We start from the raw sequence: 20131 nt of genomic DNA on the forward strand, positions 1-20131 counted from the left end.
AGCATCACTGGCTACTCACATCAGGCTGTTTCCCACCACCCTCGAGTCTCCAGTTCTGCCTCTCTTCCTTGTGCCCACATCCTTCTGCTTCTCTCTCTCTTCTATTTCTCCACTACTTATTTGCTCCTCTTAGTGGCACCTGGGGTCTCTGAGTGTCTGGGGTCCTCTCAGGAATGGTCTTAGAAGTGTTATGCCCTGCTTGTGCATTGTGGCACTAGTCAGGGGACATCTCAGGCCTGGTCTGCCTCCCCAGGCCTGTGCTGCACCTGTCCAGGTCCCAAGTTGTCTGTCTTGGGCTCACTCCCACCTTGGAGCCCCAGGGTCCCAGGTGGGGTTCTTTTAGTCTCCAGCTCAGTCCCACTGGGCCATGCAGACCCCAGACAGGGTCTTCAGCTAGTCTCAGGCTTGATCCATGCCTTGGGAGCCAGACAGGTCCTGCGTGGTGGTAGTTGTCTCAGGCTAGCTCCCTGTCTGGGCTCCTTGGCACTGGTCTGGTGGTCGCCTCAGACTTGCTCTTATCAGGGAATATTAGATTACTAATCATTCAGATGTTCATATGTCAGAACACCTACGATGTAGCATAGTTCCTCTCTATCACTTACTGACACACATGTGACACAGCAGCCACAGATGTAGTACCTAGACAGGACAAAGTAGAATTTTTAAAAGGCAATTTTAAAAAAAGAGTATGATAGCCCAGTCTTTGGGGAATGATTGTGGAGGAAGAGACCATGAGCTTTGGAGTCCCTCAGACATGTTGTGCCTTACAAAGACATGCTCTTGGTGAGGTCTGCTTAAGCAGCTGTGCCTGTCCACTCTTCAACCCATGCAGAGGCTGATGATTAAATGTGCAGGATCCTGACACACCAGAGAGCAAGGAAAGGAGTTGAGTAGCAGGCAGCATGCATCCCTCTGTGTTCCTGAATGTGGATGGGATGTGATCAGCTGCTTCAAGCTCCTGTTACCTTCAGTTCCATATTGTAGTAGAATGTACCTTGAACTGTGAGCCAAAATATGCCTTTCCCTCGCTTAAGTTACCCCCTTTTTGAGCCCACGTTTCACTACCGTGTATAGCTCCTTAAATTACTTTGCTTTTGTCCAGATTCTTTGTCTTTGTTTTATTTATTTAAGACAGTCTCGCTGTATATTCCTGGCTGTCCCACTAGATCCTGAGAGGGGAGTGAGATGGGAAGAGGCAGTGTGGATGGAGAGTGTACAACATTGGCCAGAGCCAGGGGGCTGAGGATACCTCATATGTATAGGCGGAATTTCAAATATTGCTGGACATAACCTTATAAGGAAAGGGAGTCCATCCTGGTTGCCAGGCTACATGGCCTCCTTTGAGGGGCAAAGGTCTGTACGTGGGACTGTGTGAGCTGGGATATGCAGGATCAGGGCAGGGTGGGAACGATCCTATTCCTGCCCATTTCAGGATGGGATTTCTAGGGTTTGGACACGCCTCGACCCCACTCTTGCTCCAGGCCCGCTCTTCAAGGCTTCCAAGCTCCCTGGTCCCACACTCCTGTAGACTAGTCTCCTCTAGCCCTCTGCCTCCCAAGTGCTGAGATTCAAGGAATATGCCAGCACACCCAGCTTTGTCCAGGTTGTTTTTTAATCACAGCAAGAGGAAAGAGAACACAGCACTGGGATCCGCAAATGTCTTCTGCAGTTTTCTCCTCCCTTGAATCCATGACTCACCACGTCCTGCTCTGTACCCAGGACTCCAATTCCTCTCTAGCCAGGATTCTTCCCTCTGCCCTAGGCTCAGTATCATCTAAGGACCTGCCAAGGATGGATGCCTTGGCACCAGTCCTGTGCTACATACATGTGGCTACTTAGAGTCAGATTAATTAGCAATTGGAACTGGAGAGATGACTCAGAATGAGAGTGCACATACTGCTCTTCCAGAGGACCAGAGTTCAAGTCCCACAGTCATCATGAACAGCTTAGGAGCGCCTACAACTCTAGTTCCAGGACGACCTATGTCCTCTTCTGTCCTCATGCACTGTATGCATGAGCACAAACCTACACCATGGACATGTGTATTCACACAGTATAAAAAAAATAAGACAATATATTTTTTAATTAGCATTAAACAAAAGTCAAAATAGAACTTCTCAGCTTAATTAGCTACATTTCAAATTACTATAAAGCCACATGTGGCTAGTGACTACCATATAGGTGGGGGCAAGTATAAAATGTTCCTGTCTTCATCAGAAGTTCCAGTGTGTAGCTCAGGTCTAGCTCTTGCCTGAGCTGAAGTATAACAGGGCCCTAGACCTTGGCAAAACGGACAACATGGTAGAAGTGTCGTGTAAGCTGTAAAACCCAGCACCACCAGCCAAAACAAAGACCTAATCCATCAATGTTCACCGTTCTGGGAAAGTCTCTTTGACTTTTTGGCTTCTATACGTCCCTTTCTGGCAAACTGTTCTTGTTAATTGAAGTTTATCAACCAGAATGTGTTTTTTATACTTAAAAGCTCACTCTGAGAAAATCTCACAGCTATACTAGAATCCCAAAAAACCCAGTGTAGTAGCCAGCCGACTAATAAAGACTATTGGCTTAAATCCATATCCGAGCAGTCTTCTCTAGAGGATACCCCACAACAGCACACCTGGGAGTGCAGATGTGTACTTGATGTCTCCCCTGGAAGCCATTCTAAAGTCAAGAACCCATTATGTTCCAAGTCTCTTTAATATTTTCCTTCCGACACCTGCACACATCCTGATTTTACTTAAAATTGACTCTGTACAACAAATACATATATTCAACCCATGACTGGGGGTGGTTTGCATAGATAATTGGGATATTTAGATAGAGTTTGTTCATTGGAATGACTCAAGATCATTTTCAGTGATAGAAAGATGGGTCACAGAAGAAAGGAAGTGGCTCCATCTTTAATTGAGTCCCCCTACAGAGTGTTTCCTCCTGTCCAGATCCCACCAAATAACAAAACCATTTTGTGCGAGGGATTTTCTTTATTAATAAGTTTTTTCCCCACACTTCACAATTAAACCAATGTTCTGCCCTGTACTGACAGTGAATATATTATCCTCACTGCAAACTCTGATCATATTAGGAACGCCAAACATATTCTGCCACAAAGAGTGAAAAGCAGACAGAAGAGCTCTTTGTCAAAATGCAGACAATACCACCACGAGATTCTGAGGCTCTGTAGCCAACAAAAGGTCAGATGTGGTCTTGGATTTTAATCAGAAGGTAGCCTGCCTTCCTGAACCCAGCAAAGACATGCCTTTCTCAGCACCCTGATCATGTCAGTGGTGTGAGATTTCACTGGGCCTCTTGCTCAAGGTGACCTTAGCCTGAGATTCAAAGGATAAAGCAGATTGAGAGCAGGTGAGTCATGGCGTTAAAAAGCCAGAAAGGATAACTGAAACCCAGCACTTCAGAAGCACAGAGATTCTATAGGAGGCCACACCTGGTGGCAAATGGAACTCATTTAGGAAAAGAAAAGCCATTGCCAACGAGAAAGGTGATATATTGCACCCCTTTGAGATGAGCCTGTTGTGCCTGGCTGTACTAAGTGCCTTCATCTGAGTGGACTATCCACGTCTTCAGTGGAGTATGACAGTTCTTTTTAAAGATGTCAAAAATGGGGGCTGGAGGAGTGGATGAGCAGTCACCAGCTCACAGTGCTGCAGGGGACCTGAATTAATTTCTCAACATCCTCGTGGCCTCAGGTGGCTCCCAGAGGCCTAAAACTCCAACTATTTAGGACCCAAGGGCTCAGGCACCTGCTTACACAGGCTTGCACACAAACATATATGTGGAATTAAAGACTTCTTCCCCTCCCCCCAAAAGATGATCAAAGCCAACAACAAACTAACAAACCAAACAAACAAGCAAAACAACCCTGGGATTAGAGCATGCATGGTTAGAAAATACCATTGCAAATATTTATGACCATTACCAGTAATGAATAATAACATGATTTTGTATATGATGCTTATACTTTATATAATTCAAATGTCTTTGAAGACATTAGAACATCAATCTTGGGCTGGAAAGGACAGCTCTGCTGGTTAAATTTTTCCATGAGCATAAACCCACACGTATGTGCACACACAACAGACATTTATCCATGCATACACAACACACATACACTAAAAGTTGATCTTATGAATGCAACACAGGGTGTATAAATATTAGAACAATTTGAGACTATCAATAACCAATAGACTAATGATGCTATATCCCTCTGTCCTTTAAAGTTTTTTGTTGTTGTTGTTTTGTTTTGTTTGGCAATACAATGTAGGTCTTTAAGACATACAGAATGTATATAGATGAGATTCTATGATTCACACATATCAAAATCATGCACGATTCCATAGCAGAACAGAGGCAAGTGTTGGAGAGTAAGGGGATTATAAAAGACTTAACAAAGAAGGTAAGCCTTTGGTGGTCTCTAAATACACAGAAACTAGTTTTTTAAAAAGTGCACAATAATACACTACAATTTCCCAAAAGACCAAGTTTCTTACAAGTATTCTCAGTGTGAGAGAAAAAGATAAATCCCCCCTTGGGATGGTGAGGGTGTTTAAGTTTGTATTGATGAGTGTGGGTCAGCACTGTGGAAGAGTATACAGCCTGCCTATTTGGATAGGAATGGCTATTTAAAGGAACACTCAGAATGACTTTTCATAGCTAAGGATTAAATATTAGCAGATTGTACCAACCAGCCTGAGCAATTTCAATTTCAATCTAATAAAGTCTAAGGCTGTCACACAAATTCTTAAGCAACAGAATGACATAATCAAGATGACTAGTTTGGCTGATCTGTGCAGTCATCTGCTGACCTGCTGTCCCAGCTCTCATAGTTGACCAATGTTACAGGCTTGTTCTCCGTTCCAAATCTGCCTTCATCCTGGGTTTCAACATTCAATGGAAGGCTTAGTCAACATCCTAACTTCACTTTTTCTTCACTGCTGCTTCCAAGACCACACTAAATACCTTATGTTGGTTCTGTCAACTTCACCTCAAAGCCTATGGACAAAGAGGCTGATCTCCAATTTCTCCAACCCTTTCTTTCTCATTATCCGTTGGCCCGATAATTCAGCCCAATAGCTCTTCCAGACTGGCTGTCCCTCACCACACTCTCTGCTTCCTGCCCTTCTCTGTTCACTGTAGCCACACAGACCTTTAACCCTCAATTCAACACCATGAGCTGTGTCTCCTTTTAAAAAGGCCAGTTAGGATTGCAAATGCAGTCCCACTTTCTGTACAGCTCTAAATTCTACTCATAAGTGGCCACATTATCCATGGCCATCTTCCTCTAACACATTGTTTCTCAACCTTCCTAATGCTGTGACCCTTTAATACAGTTCCTCATGTTGTCGTTACCCCTAACAGTAAAATTATTTCATTGCTACTGTTGGCGACCCCCATAGCATTTTTTCTACTTCATAATCGTAAATTTGCTACTGTTATGAATTCTAATGTAAATATCTGATACGCAGGGTATCTGATACATGACCCCTGTGAAAGGATCATTTGGCCCCCAGGAGGTTGCCACCCACCAGTTGAGAACCAGTGGTCTTCTAACACCTGGCCCCCACCTTGGGCAGTGAGTCAGTGTGTGCTGGCTACTCTTCAGGACCTGATTACCTCACAGCACCTGCCAGCAGACGGACATCATTTTACTTGAATGAGAAAAGCAAGCCTGTCAGAGAGCTCTTTCAACTCTCTTCCCCTGAGATGTAAATCTTTCATGCTCTTGTCACACAGAAAATGAGGGATTTTCCTCCATTTGAAGACCAGGATCCAGGTCAGCTCCCAAATTATGACTTTGATTCCCTTTCTTTTGTCTCCTCCAAGATTCTGTCACCAGTGATCCTTCTCTCCCTGTGTTCTTGGCATTGCTCCTTTCTGGTTCTGTAACCTCCTAACCTATCAGTACCATAAAGTCCTTTAATCACTGAACACCTTCTCTGGCATGTCTCCCCTCGAGCTGCTCTCCTCCCTCAAACTTATCCAAGTCATTTTAGCCAAGCTTAGTGACGACAGTCACACTAGAAGGTAGGAAATCCGCCTTCACACACCAGGGACTGCACAGAGGCCTCGACTTAACATTTGAGGGCCAAGTAGCAAACCTTTGAAATTCTACCAAACTTCTCCATAGGATTTAGCATTCAAGTCACCCTGTTCGTCTCTTAAAGAAAGCTCAGAGTAGAGGAAAGTAATGTGGTGGTTTCAATTAATGAGGGTAAGGTGTGTTCTAAGGGCCTTCGTTGTGTGAAACATGTTTTGCTACTCAGCTAAAGAGGAAAGAATTTAGCTCCACCACCACTACTGCCACAATGTGTGAGTGTGTACTTCAGATTTAAGTAACTCTTAAGCATTTTCCTCTAAATTCCTAGATTTCTGAGAGACACCACTTTACCGTCTCTCCCGGCTTCTCCTCACGGACAGTGGGCTTAGAATTGCGGGGCTCATTCTGGAAAGCATTTCCTATGCTTCCGTTCATAAAGTCAAAGACAGCTCCGGCCTTCCCCAGGCAGAGTTCCTTGTCATCTGACGGACGGACTCTCTGCTCTCTGATACCTCAGGCTGAGATAAGGAGGGTCCTAAGTCTGAAACATCCTGAGCGTTTGCGCCTCCCCCATCACAATGTTCTTCAAGCACTGTAAGTCAGTCTCTAGCGCTTAGGTTCTAAGGATGAATGGATCGCCTTGTTGAGGAAGAAGTTCAGAGAGTAGGCTTCCCTCCAATACACGTAGAAGTAGAGATGAGCTAGTGAACAATATTAAAGAAAATGGTCAGACATTCCAAAAGAGCAGAGCTAGAGCCCTTATGTACATTTTGTTGTTTCTTAAACCACATTTGAGATACATGACCTTCTGCCAGTGGCCAAAGGCTTGAGTTTTTCTCAGTGTGACACGGGCTGCATGACTTAGCCAGCAGAACAAGAAAACCAACGGTATTCTGACACATCATCTAACTGTGTGTTATCTACTTTTCTCTGTATCTCTGTATATGCAGGGAGAAATAATGAGATCCAATCTGAGGGCGTTCACCCCCCCAAATGTATTGAAATAGATATGCCAAGGGAATTTACAATGTAAAACGCTTTTTTGAGTGAAAAAATAATAATTTATCCATGTCCTGGCTTTGACTTGCTTTATAAGAATGCCCCTTTGCCAAGTCTTTTGTATTGTGGTTTTTATGATGAGAGTACTACTTCCTTTGAAGTTTTGTTGGTTTTAGTACAGCCAAGTTGACTGGATTCTTAAAAGTGCTATTTTAGAATAAATACAAGGAGGAATGAATCATGGTACCCAAGCCACAGTCTGGGTGTACAGTTTCATGACTTTCAGTTCAGTCTGGGAAATATGTAACTAGTTTTTCACCCAGAGAATAAAAAAAAGAAAAAAGTTCCAATTTCTTAGAAAGCACGTGTTGCTGGGAACAGTCAAGGACAGAACTACAGTAAAGGAAACCTGCCTAGAGCCCTGATGCCAGCAGCAATACTGGCTGGACCTGGTGCTGAGACAGCAGCTTACAACCATTGAAGAGTGGCAGTGAAAAATCTGCAAGATGCTCTTCTCTAACAGACCGTGGCAGTGTCTTATTCCCTAGACACTTGTAAGCCCATTTTTCTGCATATCACCCTACTTCCTTTGACTTTCGACCTGGCTTCCACCTCCACTTCCACCCCAAGGCCTCCTGGTTACACCACTTCACTGAAACCCAGCCAGTGAGCCCAAATACAAAGCCCCCAGATTTGCATAGTACCCAGCATGTGGCATCTCAACCAGTCCCCACTTTTAATATTTGCAGCACACCAAGCCTTGGGCTCTGATCTCATTCCATCCCCCTGATGAAAAGGAATTCTTCAGTTTTTCTTGATTAAGAAAGTATCTTTCCACACAATGTCTTTGATCTGTGGGTTTTACGTATGAATTTACATGGAGGAAATTCTGGAGATTAAGAGTGAATAAAAAGATCCCGAAATTCAAAGGTGAACTTTCCCCAGGATGCAAGCGATAAGACAGGCAGGATGTTGGACTGTACGTGAGACAAGGAATTTAGATCTATAGTGATGATGACTAGAGGGTTGACCCTCCTGGAGCCCAGAGCATTACTGTTTGTGGTATAAAGGAGAAGGAGTAAGACATCTCTAGTTTGTATTATGGTCCCAATATTACACAGAACCTGGGGAGGTCAGCTGTAGGGTAAGGGCATTGGACTCAGCCAGCCCATAGTCAGACTGGTGGCCAACAGAAATCTGAGAAACAACACACTAACTGCTCCTTGAATGTTGAGCCACCCCTACAGTACTTCCCAAAGCACATTCATGGAGGCATAATGTTATTGTGAGCAGTGTAAAGATTGTCCTTTTACATTCAAATGCTGATTTCTCTATTGCCCTATCTGGTTTTAATCCAGGACACATGGCGTTGTAATGCTATGTCAAGAATCTCCTCTCTTGACTTTGTATAAACAGTGCTCATCATTTATTCTCTGCGGGATGTGGGGAATGGGGGTGGGAGGAGGGGTAGAAAGGATTCTGGGAGAGAGCGAGGCAGGGGAGACTCTGCCAGGAGGAAGGAGGAAGGGACACATCATGAGAGTTCAGCTGGAGTATGGAAGGCCCTAAATGCAAGAATTATGGCTGGGGGGGCAGGTAGCAAAATTAGATTAGAGGATTAGAATATAATCATAATGCCTAGTCGTTGTGATTTTAAATTGTACATTAATCTTAGTCTTTCTGTGTCATTATTTGGGAACTAGCTAGGTTTAAGAGAAACTCCTGCCGTATTAATTTCCTCCATACATATATAATACTATGGATTATTCCACATTCCTGCCTCTTCTCCCAGCACCAGCCTTCCAGGCAGACTTCTTTCCTTTCTCCTCTGGTCTGGTAAGCTTAGCAGACTGCCAGCCCATTTTCATCAGCTAGCTCACATTTGCTAGTGTGACTGGCTTCCCACTATTAGCCACAATAACCGTCTCTGATGCGATGGTGCTAGGAAAGGACAAGTGTCTACAACAAGAACTTGTCTAGTCTTGAAATACAAGATCACTCTCCTCTTAAACAAATGGAACCTTGCCAAACATCCATTTACAAATATCTTCATAGGTGCATTTGCACAGGTGTGTCTGATGGTTTGCTTGTGATTTAAATCACCTTGGAACTCTGTGAACTACTGGGCCCTTCATTTTCCCTTCCCTTCACTCCTCTCCCGAATGAGTGACACTGTACACATTTTACTCTTTTTTCTTTTTTATAACTGCCTAGGAATACATGTAAGGAAAGTACTCGTTATAAGGATCCATTACTCAAAGAGATAAATGAAAACACCTGTCTTGGGGACATCTGTCTACTTTCTTCATGTTCCGTGGAGTGTGAATGTATCTTTTACATAGCAATCTAGAATGACACGCAGCACCACTATGTCCCTAAAAGCCACATGAGTGGCCTTACAGAGTTCACCATGATGTAACAGCCTTCTACAGAGAGAAGTGACCGCAGGAGGCACAGATTCACAGTAGCCAGCCTGGCCGAAATGAGGCAAGAAGATGGTGTTGCTCCAACAGGCAAGGCACACACACTCTCACTGTACTCAGGCATTAGGTACCACTGGGCACAGCCAGAGTCATCATTCAACTCTATCCAATAAATGTCACTCAACAAAACAAGGACCAGACTTCTAGGAGTGGTGACGTTATGTTTAGTAATGGTTGTGTTCTGGGAAGTTTTCCTTTTGCCGTGATTAACACAATTTATGTGATTTTGTTCAGCTGTATTTGTATTTTTCAAACTTTAGCTTTGTATGATTTATATTTCTCCTTACCCCAGAGGCTACCTTATCTGAGCATTCATACACAGAGGGAATGTAGGAATGTAGAAGCCACACTAGTTAGGGGAAGGCTGCAAATTTCCCCTGTACTACTAACAACAGCAGCTGTAAGGCACTGGAGAGTTCACTTCATAGAGTTGCTAGTATTTCCTTGGAGGCTTCTGTAAGCTAACAAAACTAACAAAAGCTGATAACACTAATTCCATTCTTAAGTCATCTTGTCCTTGGGAAAAAAGTCACTCTTCCATTACTGTCAGAAATGCAATTGTTGAAAGCTCAGAAATTCAAGAAAATTCAAACTGTTTCCTGAATCTTCCAAAACACATATTTACTGGGATACTCCAGGCCCATGGTAGCCAGAAAAAATTGGCATGGATCGGCAGAAAGATCATTGGACCAAGAGCCAGGAGGCCTGAGATGAGATCTGGACAAACCAGATTAAGGCTCCTAGCCGCAGCTTCTCCATTTATCCAATACTTAATAACTATTCCTCCACGTTACCAACATCAAATGAAGTAACAGACTTGAAAATGCTTTGGGAAACCACTCACATCCTTCACAATGTGCTGTTCTATTCACTATGCCTTCACTCCTATGGCATGGCAGGACGCTTTCTGAGTTACAAAGAAATGAAACCAGATGAAGCAGAAAGGCTGGTTTCTACAAAGCCCTACTTCTGTTGCCCACTGCCCCCTCCCTCCTAGAAGTAGCACAAAAGTATTTATTGCAATACACCATTTTCCTGTTTCTAACGTTTCTACATTTTTCCATTAGAGCCCTGTCCAAATCAGATAGCCTCTTGCTACAATCGGTGTTATACGATTGCTGAATTATATCATGACAGAACTTTATGCTTCCAGAGAAGCTGGAAGATGGAATTAGCACTTGGTCATTTGTTGTTCTTTAAACAGATACTTATTCAGTGAGAACCTGTGCCAACATTAGGCTTTAGACATAACTGAGGATGATGAGCCCCCTTTCCCAACGATGCTCTCAGCCCAGTGAGGGACAGGTTGATATTCTTTACTCTCCAAGTTGGGAACTAGCCGAACACATCTGACTCTACCTGCAGTTCCCCTTCCATGATACTCAGGAGCTGGATGAGATCCTCCTTGGATAACTCCAGAGGCTTCTTAGTCTTTTTCTCACTCTCTCCAGATGGCTTGAGGTGGCGTTTGACAGTTCCAGAAGCCATGACATCCTCCTCCTTCCGATTTGCCTTGTTCCTTTTTGCATCTTCTGAGGGGCCCTTACCACCATCACTGCTGATGATGGAGGACTTGGGGCAGGAAACATGCCCATTAGATGAACTTTCTCCACCTTGATTTCGTGATCTCATTCCCACCTGCAACACATGAGGAGAGATGTTCTTTATCACCACTGAAAATATTTTTGTCTAAATACTTAGAAACTTAGCTTTACAATTTGACCAATCAAGAGTGAAAGAACATCCCCATTAGCTCCCTGGTAGCCTCAGTCAATAGAGTTTAAGGTTTTCGAGAAAATACTTGGTTGGTATTCAGGGAGAAGACCAAAAAACACCTCAAGCCAACATCAAAACCAGCATCGACCGTTCTCAGTCACACCGATTATGTTGGATACATAGAATAGAATGGCAGTGTACCTCTAGATCTTGTAAGGTACTTTATTAACAGGATAAACACAGGTGTGAATTCTCAAAAATCCCAAAAATCCTTGATCATTCAGATGATCAAGGTTATCAAAAGCAATAAAAATTGTTGCAGCCCAAACAAATATATGTGACCATGGCTTCTAGGATGGGATCCTAGAATCCAAGGCACAGCAAAGAGAAGAGAGGATGTCTGAGCAAAGCATAGATGGGAGTCATCCACAAGACATACATCCTGGCTCACTATTGCAGCGGCATTGCATACTCACTACGATATCAGCTATAGAGAAAATGGTGTGGGTTATACAGGAACTAACTACATCATTGTTGAAATAATGCTAAGAATCTACATAAAACCACCTATTAGAAGATTCAAACTTTAAGCATCACCGGGGGTGAAAAATCTCAGGAAATCCTAGAGAGAACAATGCACAGGACAGGGAATTTCGGTTTTCCATAGCTTCTTTTTTCAAGGTGAGCTCTTTATATCAGTTACTAACAGTGATAAGAGAACAAAAGAATTGGAGAAAATGATCAATTTCATTTTTTTTTTTTTTTTGGTTTTCAAGATAGGGTTTCTCTGTATAGCCCTGGCTGTCCTGGAACTCACTCTGTAGACCAGGCTGGCCTCTAACTCAGAAATCCGCCTGCCTCTGCCTACCAAGTGCTGGGATTAAAGGTGTGTGCCACCACCGTCGGGCTGGGGCTCTAGCATTTTTATACCCTCTCAAGAGTCCCAAGAATTCCAAAGGTCACACATTCACAAAAACTATCTACAGCTGGCAAAATCACACCCCTGTCAGGGCACAGGGCAAATCATAGTCAGCTGATGTGAACAACCTGAAGCAGATCCACACCCAGGATTAAAACAAAAACATATTCCCATAACATTTCTATGTTTTTAAAGAAACCAAAATTCTCACTATCCCAGTTGGTGGAACTATTTGGTAAGGATTAAGAGGTGTGGACTTATTGGAAGAGGAGTGTCATGAGGGTAGACCTGCGGTTTCCAAAGTCCATGCCGTTCCCAATGTGTTCTCTCTACCTTGGGAGTCAAGATGTAACTCTTAGCTACTGCTGCAGCACCGTGTCTTCCTGCCCACATCCAGCTCCCTGCCAGGATGGACGTGAACCTTCTGAACTGTGAGCCACAAATAAACTCTTTCTTCTGTAAGTTGCCTTTTTATTGGTACATTAGCACAGCAATGGAAAGTCCCTAAGAGGTGACCTTATTTAAAATTCTTAGTATAAAAAGTCTTCTCTGATAACAGATAAGCAATGAGATTTTCATTATTTATTCCAAACATAGTGACTTCTCTATTAGAACGTAAGTTCTCTTCATGAACCCAATTACATTCAGGAACTAAGGAAAGCTTTTTAAAACAGATTTTTACAACAGATAAGTATGTAAACATGGTATGATATCTCCTTTCAAATAGTGAATATTCATGTCTTCAAATGAATATTAAAATCAACAGCTTGTGTCCTTTTTAAAAGGAACTCTTACAATGAAATGAACCCTTTTATGGGTGAAAGCTCTCTTTAAGTGTAAACAATGTGAGCTGAAAAAATACTCCTTCATATTGGCATGCCGTTTTCTGCTGACCCAGTGATTACTTCTCAATTTTAGAGACTCTTTTGTACTTCTCTGGTAAAAAAACAACAATAAAATGATGTTACTTTATACTGGAAAGCATGGTCCTTTGGAGCATATCTATTATACATTAGCACAGTTTCTTTGTGACCGAACCTAAGCTTCAAGATGGCTTTAAAGAAGAAAGGGGGTGGAGCTGGAGAGATGGCTCAGCACTTGCTGCCCTTGCAGGAGGACCACCCAGCACCCACATGGGAGCTCATAACTACCTGCCACTCCAGTTTCAGAGTTCAATGCTTCCTTCTACACAGACAACAGGCATACATATGATACACAGACATATACGGGCTAAACATCCATATGTGATTTAATTTGGAAATGGAAAAGAAACAAAGGCTTAAAAAAATAAAAATAGGAAGAGGGAGAAAAAGCAATGAAGGGGAAGTAAAGAAAGAAGGAAAAGAGAGACAAACAGAGGGTGGGTAGAGGCTCAGATTAAACTCACAACCCATCACGCACCACACCCAGCCAACGGGGGTGTCCCAAACTGAGTCTCAGCAACTCCGACACACGTGAGTGGCTTTTATCTGAAGTGACAGCTGTCTCTGTAAAGTCTTAAGGCTGCTTGGGATGATCGATTAAATATTAATCACTCTGATTTAGAACATGAGTTAACAGAATTCCTAGGTAATAGTTGCCAAAGCATGGGATATAGGGTGATTATTTAAACTGCCACAGCCCTGTGATCAAAACACATTACTTGTCCCTGACCCTCTTATGTGTCTATGTTTATCCATGTCATATGTATGTGTTAATTACACTTGTATTTGCAAAAATACAAAAAAGTAGAGTCAACTTAATATCAAGTGTCTTTATATTTGGTTCTTTCTAAACATTTCCACCCGAAGTTAATGTTCCCAGGTAAGTTTTTAATGGGCCAACACGAATTCTAGAACCATCCAGCAACTGTGTATCATTTTAGTTTGAAAGCTTAAGCTCTGGCTCCCTGCCATGTGGACTCCTTGATGCTCGTTTTGCCTAAGCAAATACTTTTTTTCTTGGTGTTGCTGAACTTTGACACTGGTTAATTTCCTTTTGACATGGCCACATAAATTTCTAGTCCTTTCTTGGTAAGCCAGATACAGTCTTTTATGTTTATTTCCATAACAACATCTGCAGTCGGCACCTGTTCTATCTCTGGAACATGAACGTCATCAGGAATAACACTCTAGTCGAGACAGCTCAGGAAAAAAATTAGACAGAGCCTGGGAGGAGAGAATACAATTTTCAACAGCATAACCAAGTGTGCTACCCAAGAATTACTGTAAGCCACGTTGTTATGTCTTGTAGGGACTAATGTTTCGGCAAGGTACCTCCTGCCAGGTCATTGAGAGAGATCCATGCCTGCCTCATTTCCAACAGTTCCTGATCCCTCTTACCTACAAGGCCTGAAGCCTGTTAGACACAGGCTCACATCTGACACTTACATCTACCTCCAAGAGCAGGTGCTGCTCTTCTGAGACTTGCAGATGAGTACAAGAGTTGTAAAGATGTAAACTATCACTCCCTTGTTCACACGGCTGGCTGAGAAGAGCCAGCGTATGAATCCATCTCTGATGGTGGAAATCAGAGGATGAAGAAAATACCATGAGTGCTCACAAACTAATGTTTTCTTGGGGTGCTCAATGGAACCAGAGAAATGTGAACATATGTTTCCCCCCACAGGCCCCTGCAAGATTCCTATAGTAACTGAAGTTAGGTTACTAAGGGGGAAAAAAACATCCATTTTTAAACCAATGAACTGCAGAACTTGTAAAATGATAAATTTCCCAAGACCCTTCCTGAAGAACAATGTGGTTAGTTCTAAAGGGTGCTATGTTATGGAAACAGGACACAAATTCTGAGCAGGAATGGCCATTACATGCAGATGTACTGTCGTAAAAGCCCCAGAGCCGAACAATAGCAAAGGTTTAATGCAAAATTCAGTCCATAGTGCTTGCCTGAAGAACGGGCAGATGGCTGGGCTTACAGACCTTCAATAGCCCAACGCTACAAGTTAGAAGACTGAAGGTAAACTCCCGGAAGGAATTCAGACGCCTTCGCAACCTTCCACGGCCTATACCTCAAAAGAGGTTTTCCCCAGAAAACAGGCAAGAGACACTGAAAACCCACATCAAGTTTTGCAGATGTTATTTTGAAAATTGGTATTATGTGGACGCAGATTATTCTATTCTATTCTATGGTTAGTAAGCAACCATACTAACATAGTTCATTAAATACCTTATTTTTCCTTTCATAGCAACCTGACTGCAGCAATGCAGTCGTGGAATTTGCTGAGTCGAGTGAGAAGAAAGGAGGGGCTGAACAGTATGCTGGAACTCCTTCTTTTATCTACAGGCCCTCCCACCTCTTCATTCCTGGTGCCTTCTACACTGGGCAGTACCAACATGTTCTGCCAGATGGGTGATAGCAAACGAATTACAAAATATAAATACCAATCTGTGGCGTCATTTGTACTGAAATAACAAGCATTTCCACAGCAGTTGAAGAAAGGCTGGAGAGACGGTTCAGACCTAAAGAGCATTTGCTCTTGCAGAGGACAGGCTGGTTCCTAGGACCTGTGTCCTGCAGTTCACAACTGCCCACAATTCCAATGCTGCCCTCTTATGGCTTCTGCAGTCACCCTGACCCGACCCCACTCCCACACGGTGCACAAATTAAAATAAATCCTCTTTAAAAATAAAGAAGAGGGGAGAGGGGATACGTGTTTAGCAGTTAACTGTCCATTCTTGTCTCAAGCGTCCTTGGCCCTGCAGACCCTACCGGTGAATTTGCCCCAGCACACCCACGCTTGCCCTTGGTCTATTATCAGGCACTCCTTTTCCTGTCGCTCTGCTCAGCACACTCCCTTTCCTCACCACCAACAAAAACTTCTTTTCTGCCCAAGCTTGGCTCTTTCCTGTGCTCCTCAGCATCTTAAAGCATCCAACCCCTGTCTTTTTCAGGTTTTATTTGTTTCTATTCATAGTTTCACAGGGCCTCTCTGGCACATAAGATGAGAAGCCACAGTATCCTATGGATATCTATACTCACACCTTTCAATTACTTCACAGAATGGTAAGAGAAAGGAAAGCCCATCGCCACAGGGAGGCTTGTGTTTTACGGTGCAACTTTATAAACGGGAGAGGGTCAGAGGACTGGTGCACACCATCACAGATGCTCCTCATTCTTTCAAACAGAAAAGACAAAAACCCAGCGTGCCTAGAGCCAGTGGCAAAGGAAATCATTGGTTCTAGTTTTGTGTCCTCAGTGAATTTTAACCCCTGAGAAACCAACCAAACCACCTACCTCCTCCTCTGCAGCACCAGGTTATTTCCTGTGTGCATCTCAGATACTCCATGAAGTCTGTTTATAAACATCCCAGCTTGGAAGCATTTGAGCATCTCTTGGAGAGATTTTCATCTTAGCAGTGCTCACTGTTCACAAAGGCTCTTGGGGCAATCCTAAACGTTACAACTTTCTCCCAAGCTGTCCTGCATGTTGCCATGGTTCCTTTCTTTTGTCCTTCACACTCTGTACCATAAGACCTGTACAGTGAATTCTTTGCCTCTCGTTGTCCACCTCTCGTTGTCCACATTTTTAAAATCTTTGCAATAACCAGATTTTTTAATTTTAAAATGTTTTTCTCCTGCTAAGCGAGATCTAGCCAGACAAGTTAAATATTCCATCAGTCTCATAAAGCATTAGAATTTGGAAGATTCTCTGAGCCTCTCCTGCCATGTAATAATAATAATAATAATAATAATAATAATAATAATAACAACAACAACAACAACAAAGAAAACACACAAACTGGGATAAATCAAAAAAATATCATTCTACCCTAGCCTACAACTGTGCTGAAATGCTTTATGAAATTCTGTTTAATGTGCCTCAAGGATGATAACAGCAGACCTCTCTAGGAAAAAAATTCCAAAATCTAGCAAGAGACTGAGCTAAGGACGTGCTGTGGATGCTGGAGAGATGGCTCAGTAGGTTAAGAACACTGACTGTTCTTCTAGAGGTTCTGAGTTCAATTCCCAGCAACCCCATGGTGGCTCACAACCATCTGTAAATGGGATCTGATGCCCTCTTCTGGTGGGTCTGAAGATAGCTCCAGTGTACTCATATAAATAAATATTAAAAAAAAAAAAATTAAGAAAAGAGAAGTACCGTGGAGTGAAATGTGGGAGTGGAAGAAAGCACAATGTGAGCTACGCAGCGGAGTGATGGTGGACAGCGACCTCTCCCAAATATTTAGTTAAAGCCCCAAACTGGTTAATTCTTTTTGTTGTTGTTTTTTGGGTTTTTTTGTTTTTTTGTTTGTTTGTTTGTTTTGTTTTTTAAAGACAGGGTTTCTCTGTGTAGTCCTGGCTGTCCTGGAACTCACTCTGTAGACCAGGCTGGCCTCGAACTCAGAAATCCACCTGCCTCTGCCTCCCAAGTGCTGGGATTAAAGGCGTGCGCCACCACCACCTGGCCAAACTGGTTAATTCTTTGTCACAGTATCTTCTGTGCTGCATGCCTTTTCCACCAGCCACTGCCCAGTGCCCAAGATCCTCCACCAGAAGACTTGTCTCCCATACATTTTCTATGTTTATCTGTTTGTAGGTAGGTTTACCTCTCTACAAATCATAGCAGGTCCATTTTATTTCTACATAGCTACTTATGGCACTAGAGAAAGGCTCGGCAGTCAAGAGCACGGGCTGCTCTTTCTGAGCGAGGGCCAGGTACTGACTCCCAGTACTCAAGCAGCTCACAATATCAGTAACTCCAGGTCCAGGGAACTCTTTTACCCTCTTCTGGCTTCTAAGGGCACTGCACGCACACAGTGCTCAAACATGGGTAAAATACCCATTCAACAAAAGATAAAATTGCTCAAAGTATATGATATAGTATATATATATATATATATATAATTAATAATATATTATATAATCAATATAATATATTATATGTAGTGTAATATATTATATATAATCATATATATTATATAATCATTAACAACTATTTGATTATATACAAAGGGCGAGGCTCTCAAATGTAGATGATTATAATCCTTTTAGTTTTCTAGTGAATTTGATTATTCTTCCCTACTTGAAAAAAAAATCAAGATAAGCAAAATGAGGACTAGTTATCTGCACATATATAGGCCAGTACCTGGGAAAGCCTTAACTAGAACACAGGGCAAGCTGGATTCTCTAGGTACAGAGCCTGAACAGCAGCTTTTATCCCTAGGTCAGAAACGATGATACAAAGGAAATCACAGCCATCCCCCCAGGGGCTGAAATCCAACTGCAGGATATGCAAGCTCCCACAACCCCTCACAACAATGACTGATGTAAAAACCCCACAACGTAGGAGACATTTTCTCTAATATCGAATCATGCGAATCATGGGATAACTTTGTTCTTCTAAGACCACACTCACTTCTCTTCTCTCAGGCTGCATTTGTATTCTATAGTGTGTGAGTCCCACTCTGGGTGGCAGGTGGGTGTTCACATATGTGGAGATCAGAGGCTAAGGTCAGGTGTCTTCCTCAATCACATACCACCATGTTTTGACACAGACTCTCTCATTGAACCTGATGCTCAGAGACTAAGCTAAAGAGCCTGGTCATGTTAAGAATTGAGCAAACAGGGACACCTCATAAAAATACTGGGGAGCCAGGAATGTCCATTAAGCTTAAAGACAGGGAGCTTCAAAGGGTATACTGAACAAACATCCATCCCCAAGAGGTGCCCTAATTGCGGGGAGTAATGCTTGGTTCCTGAAACATCCTCAGTAGGGGGTGAATCTTCCCCCACCCCTTCTAAGTGCAACAGGTATCTCCTCCTCAACTGGGGGACAAATGTCAATGGAAACAAAGAACAATGAGATAGATAACCAACTCACACGGTAAACCTACGTACTGGAAGGGTATAGAGTGTGTGCTTTTGTTCCCCTGGGTAGCCTTTGCCCCGATTGCAGGACAACCCTCGTATACTGGATTATTAAAACCTCTTGCTTATTGCATTGATCTCCATCTCTGTGTCTTCTTGAGTGGGGCATCCATCCCCCAAATCTTACAGTCACTTCGTTCCAGGGCTCCACCTGTCTCTGCCTCCCCTAGGCTGGGATCACAGGCACATGCTGCCAAGCCTGGTCTTTACTACTGATGCTAGAGGCTGAATACAGGTTCTCGTGCTTGCACAACAAGAGCTTTACTGATCTCTCCAGCCTTGCATGAGTCTTTCATTTTCAAGGGACCTAAAGGGGAACGTTGCCATCACGGCCTTAACATTTAGCTTTTTAAATTGTAAAAGTCACTGGCACACCACAGACATAACTATTATGACAACTGAATATGAATTGGACCAACCTTTCAGTTAGCAAGATGAAGAAAGAAAGAAAGAAAAAAAGCTCCAGGTCCAGTTTCCAGATGTGCTAATTATTCTATTAAAATAACCGCAAATTTTCACATTATAAAAATGTCTTATATGGAAAACATTCTTGAACAATTTTATTATGTTTTCAAGAAACATGATGCAAATCCCATTGGATAGCCAGCATTAGCCTTGGTTAGTGGAAGGAATGATGATGTCATTGCTTCATGCTGACAGGGGAGAAAAATGAGAAACTGAAGTGACTCCCCCATCTGTGCTCGTTGACAATGACTCCATGCACTCTGCCTGCCTGCCACATGTCAGGTGTGTTCCCTTGTCCTTAATGAAGTCTTGACTTTCAAATCCTTAGACTTTTTTTTTTTTTAACATGAAAGGGGTAACTTCAAGTCTTTTGTAATGGAAGGAGTAAGGGCATGTCTATTTTAAACTCACAGGGTCTGTCTTTTCTAATTGCCCTCTAACGTTCCTTCTTACAGATTAAGTAAAAGCCCAAGGTGCCCAAATTTAAACCCAAACAGAACACAGCTAACTTACAAACCAAGGAGGAAGAAAAGTAAAACTCACTCCCAATGATATGCGTGCTGTGAGGGTAACCATAACCATGTCATCGTCTTAGATATTGACAATGTTTACCACTCCCAATGATATGCGTGCT

The 20131-nt window shown here is 42.8% G+C and overlaps 1 protein-coding gene and 1 non-coding gene across 7 annotated transcripts in view; both read right to left on the minus strand.

Annotated features, from left to right (window-relative positions):
- The window catches only part of Filip1 (filamin A interacting protein 1), a 191258-nt gene that overhangs the window by 81141 nt on the left and 89986 nt on the right, over positions 1 to 20131 (minus strand). For 5 of the 6 annotated variants that reach the window (XM_031345190.1, XM_031345188.1, XM_031345187.1 and 2 more), the window contains exon 2: positions 10894 to 11172. In XM_031345190.1, coding sequence (XP_031201050.1) covers positions 10894 to 11166 — 273 coding nt within the window. In that variant the 5' untranslated portion in view covers positions 11167 to 11172. Of the gene's footprint in view, positions 1 to 10893; positions 11173 to 15331; positions 15417 to 20131 lie in introns of those variants that run through there. The other variant, XM_031345189.1, reaches the window with a different exon arrangement.
- Positions 525 to 653, minus strand: LOC116074129. The gene has a single exon (XR_004112096.1). It is a non-coding gene; the product is annotated as a small nucleolar RNA SNORA17 (small nucleolar RNA).

The sequence above is a fragment of the Mastomys coucha genome, unplaced genomic scaffold, assembly GCF_008632895.1.
Source record: "Mastomys coucha isolate ucsf_1 unplaced genomic scaffold, UCSF_Mcou_1 pScaffold23, whole genome shotgun sequence".
Classification (NCBI taxonomy): domain Eukaryota; kingdom Metazoa; phylum Chordata; class Mammalia; order Rodentia; family Muridae; genus Mastomys; species Mastomys coucha.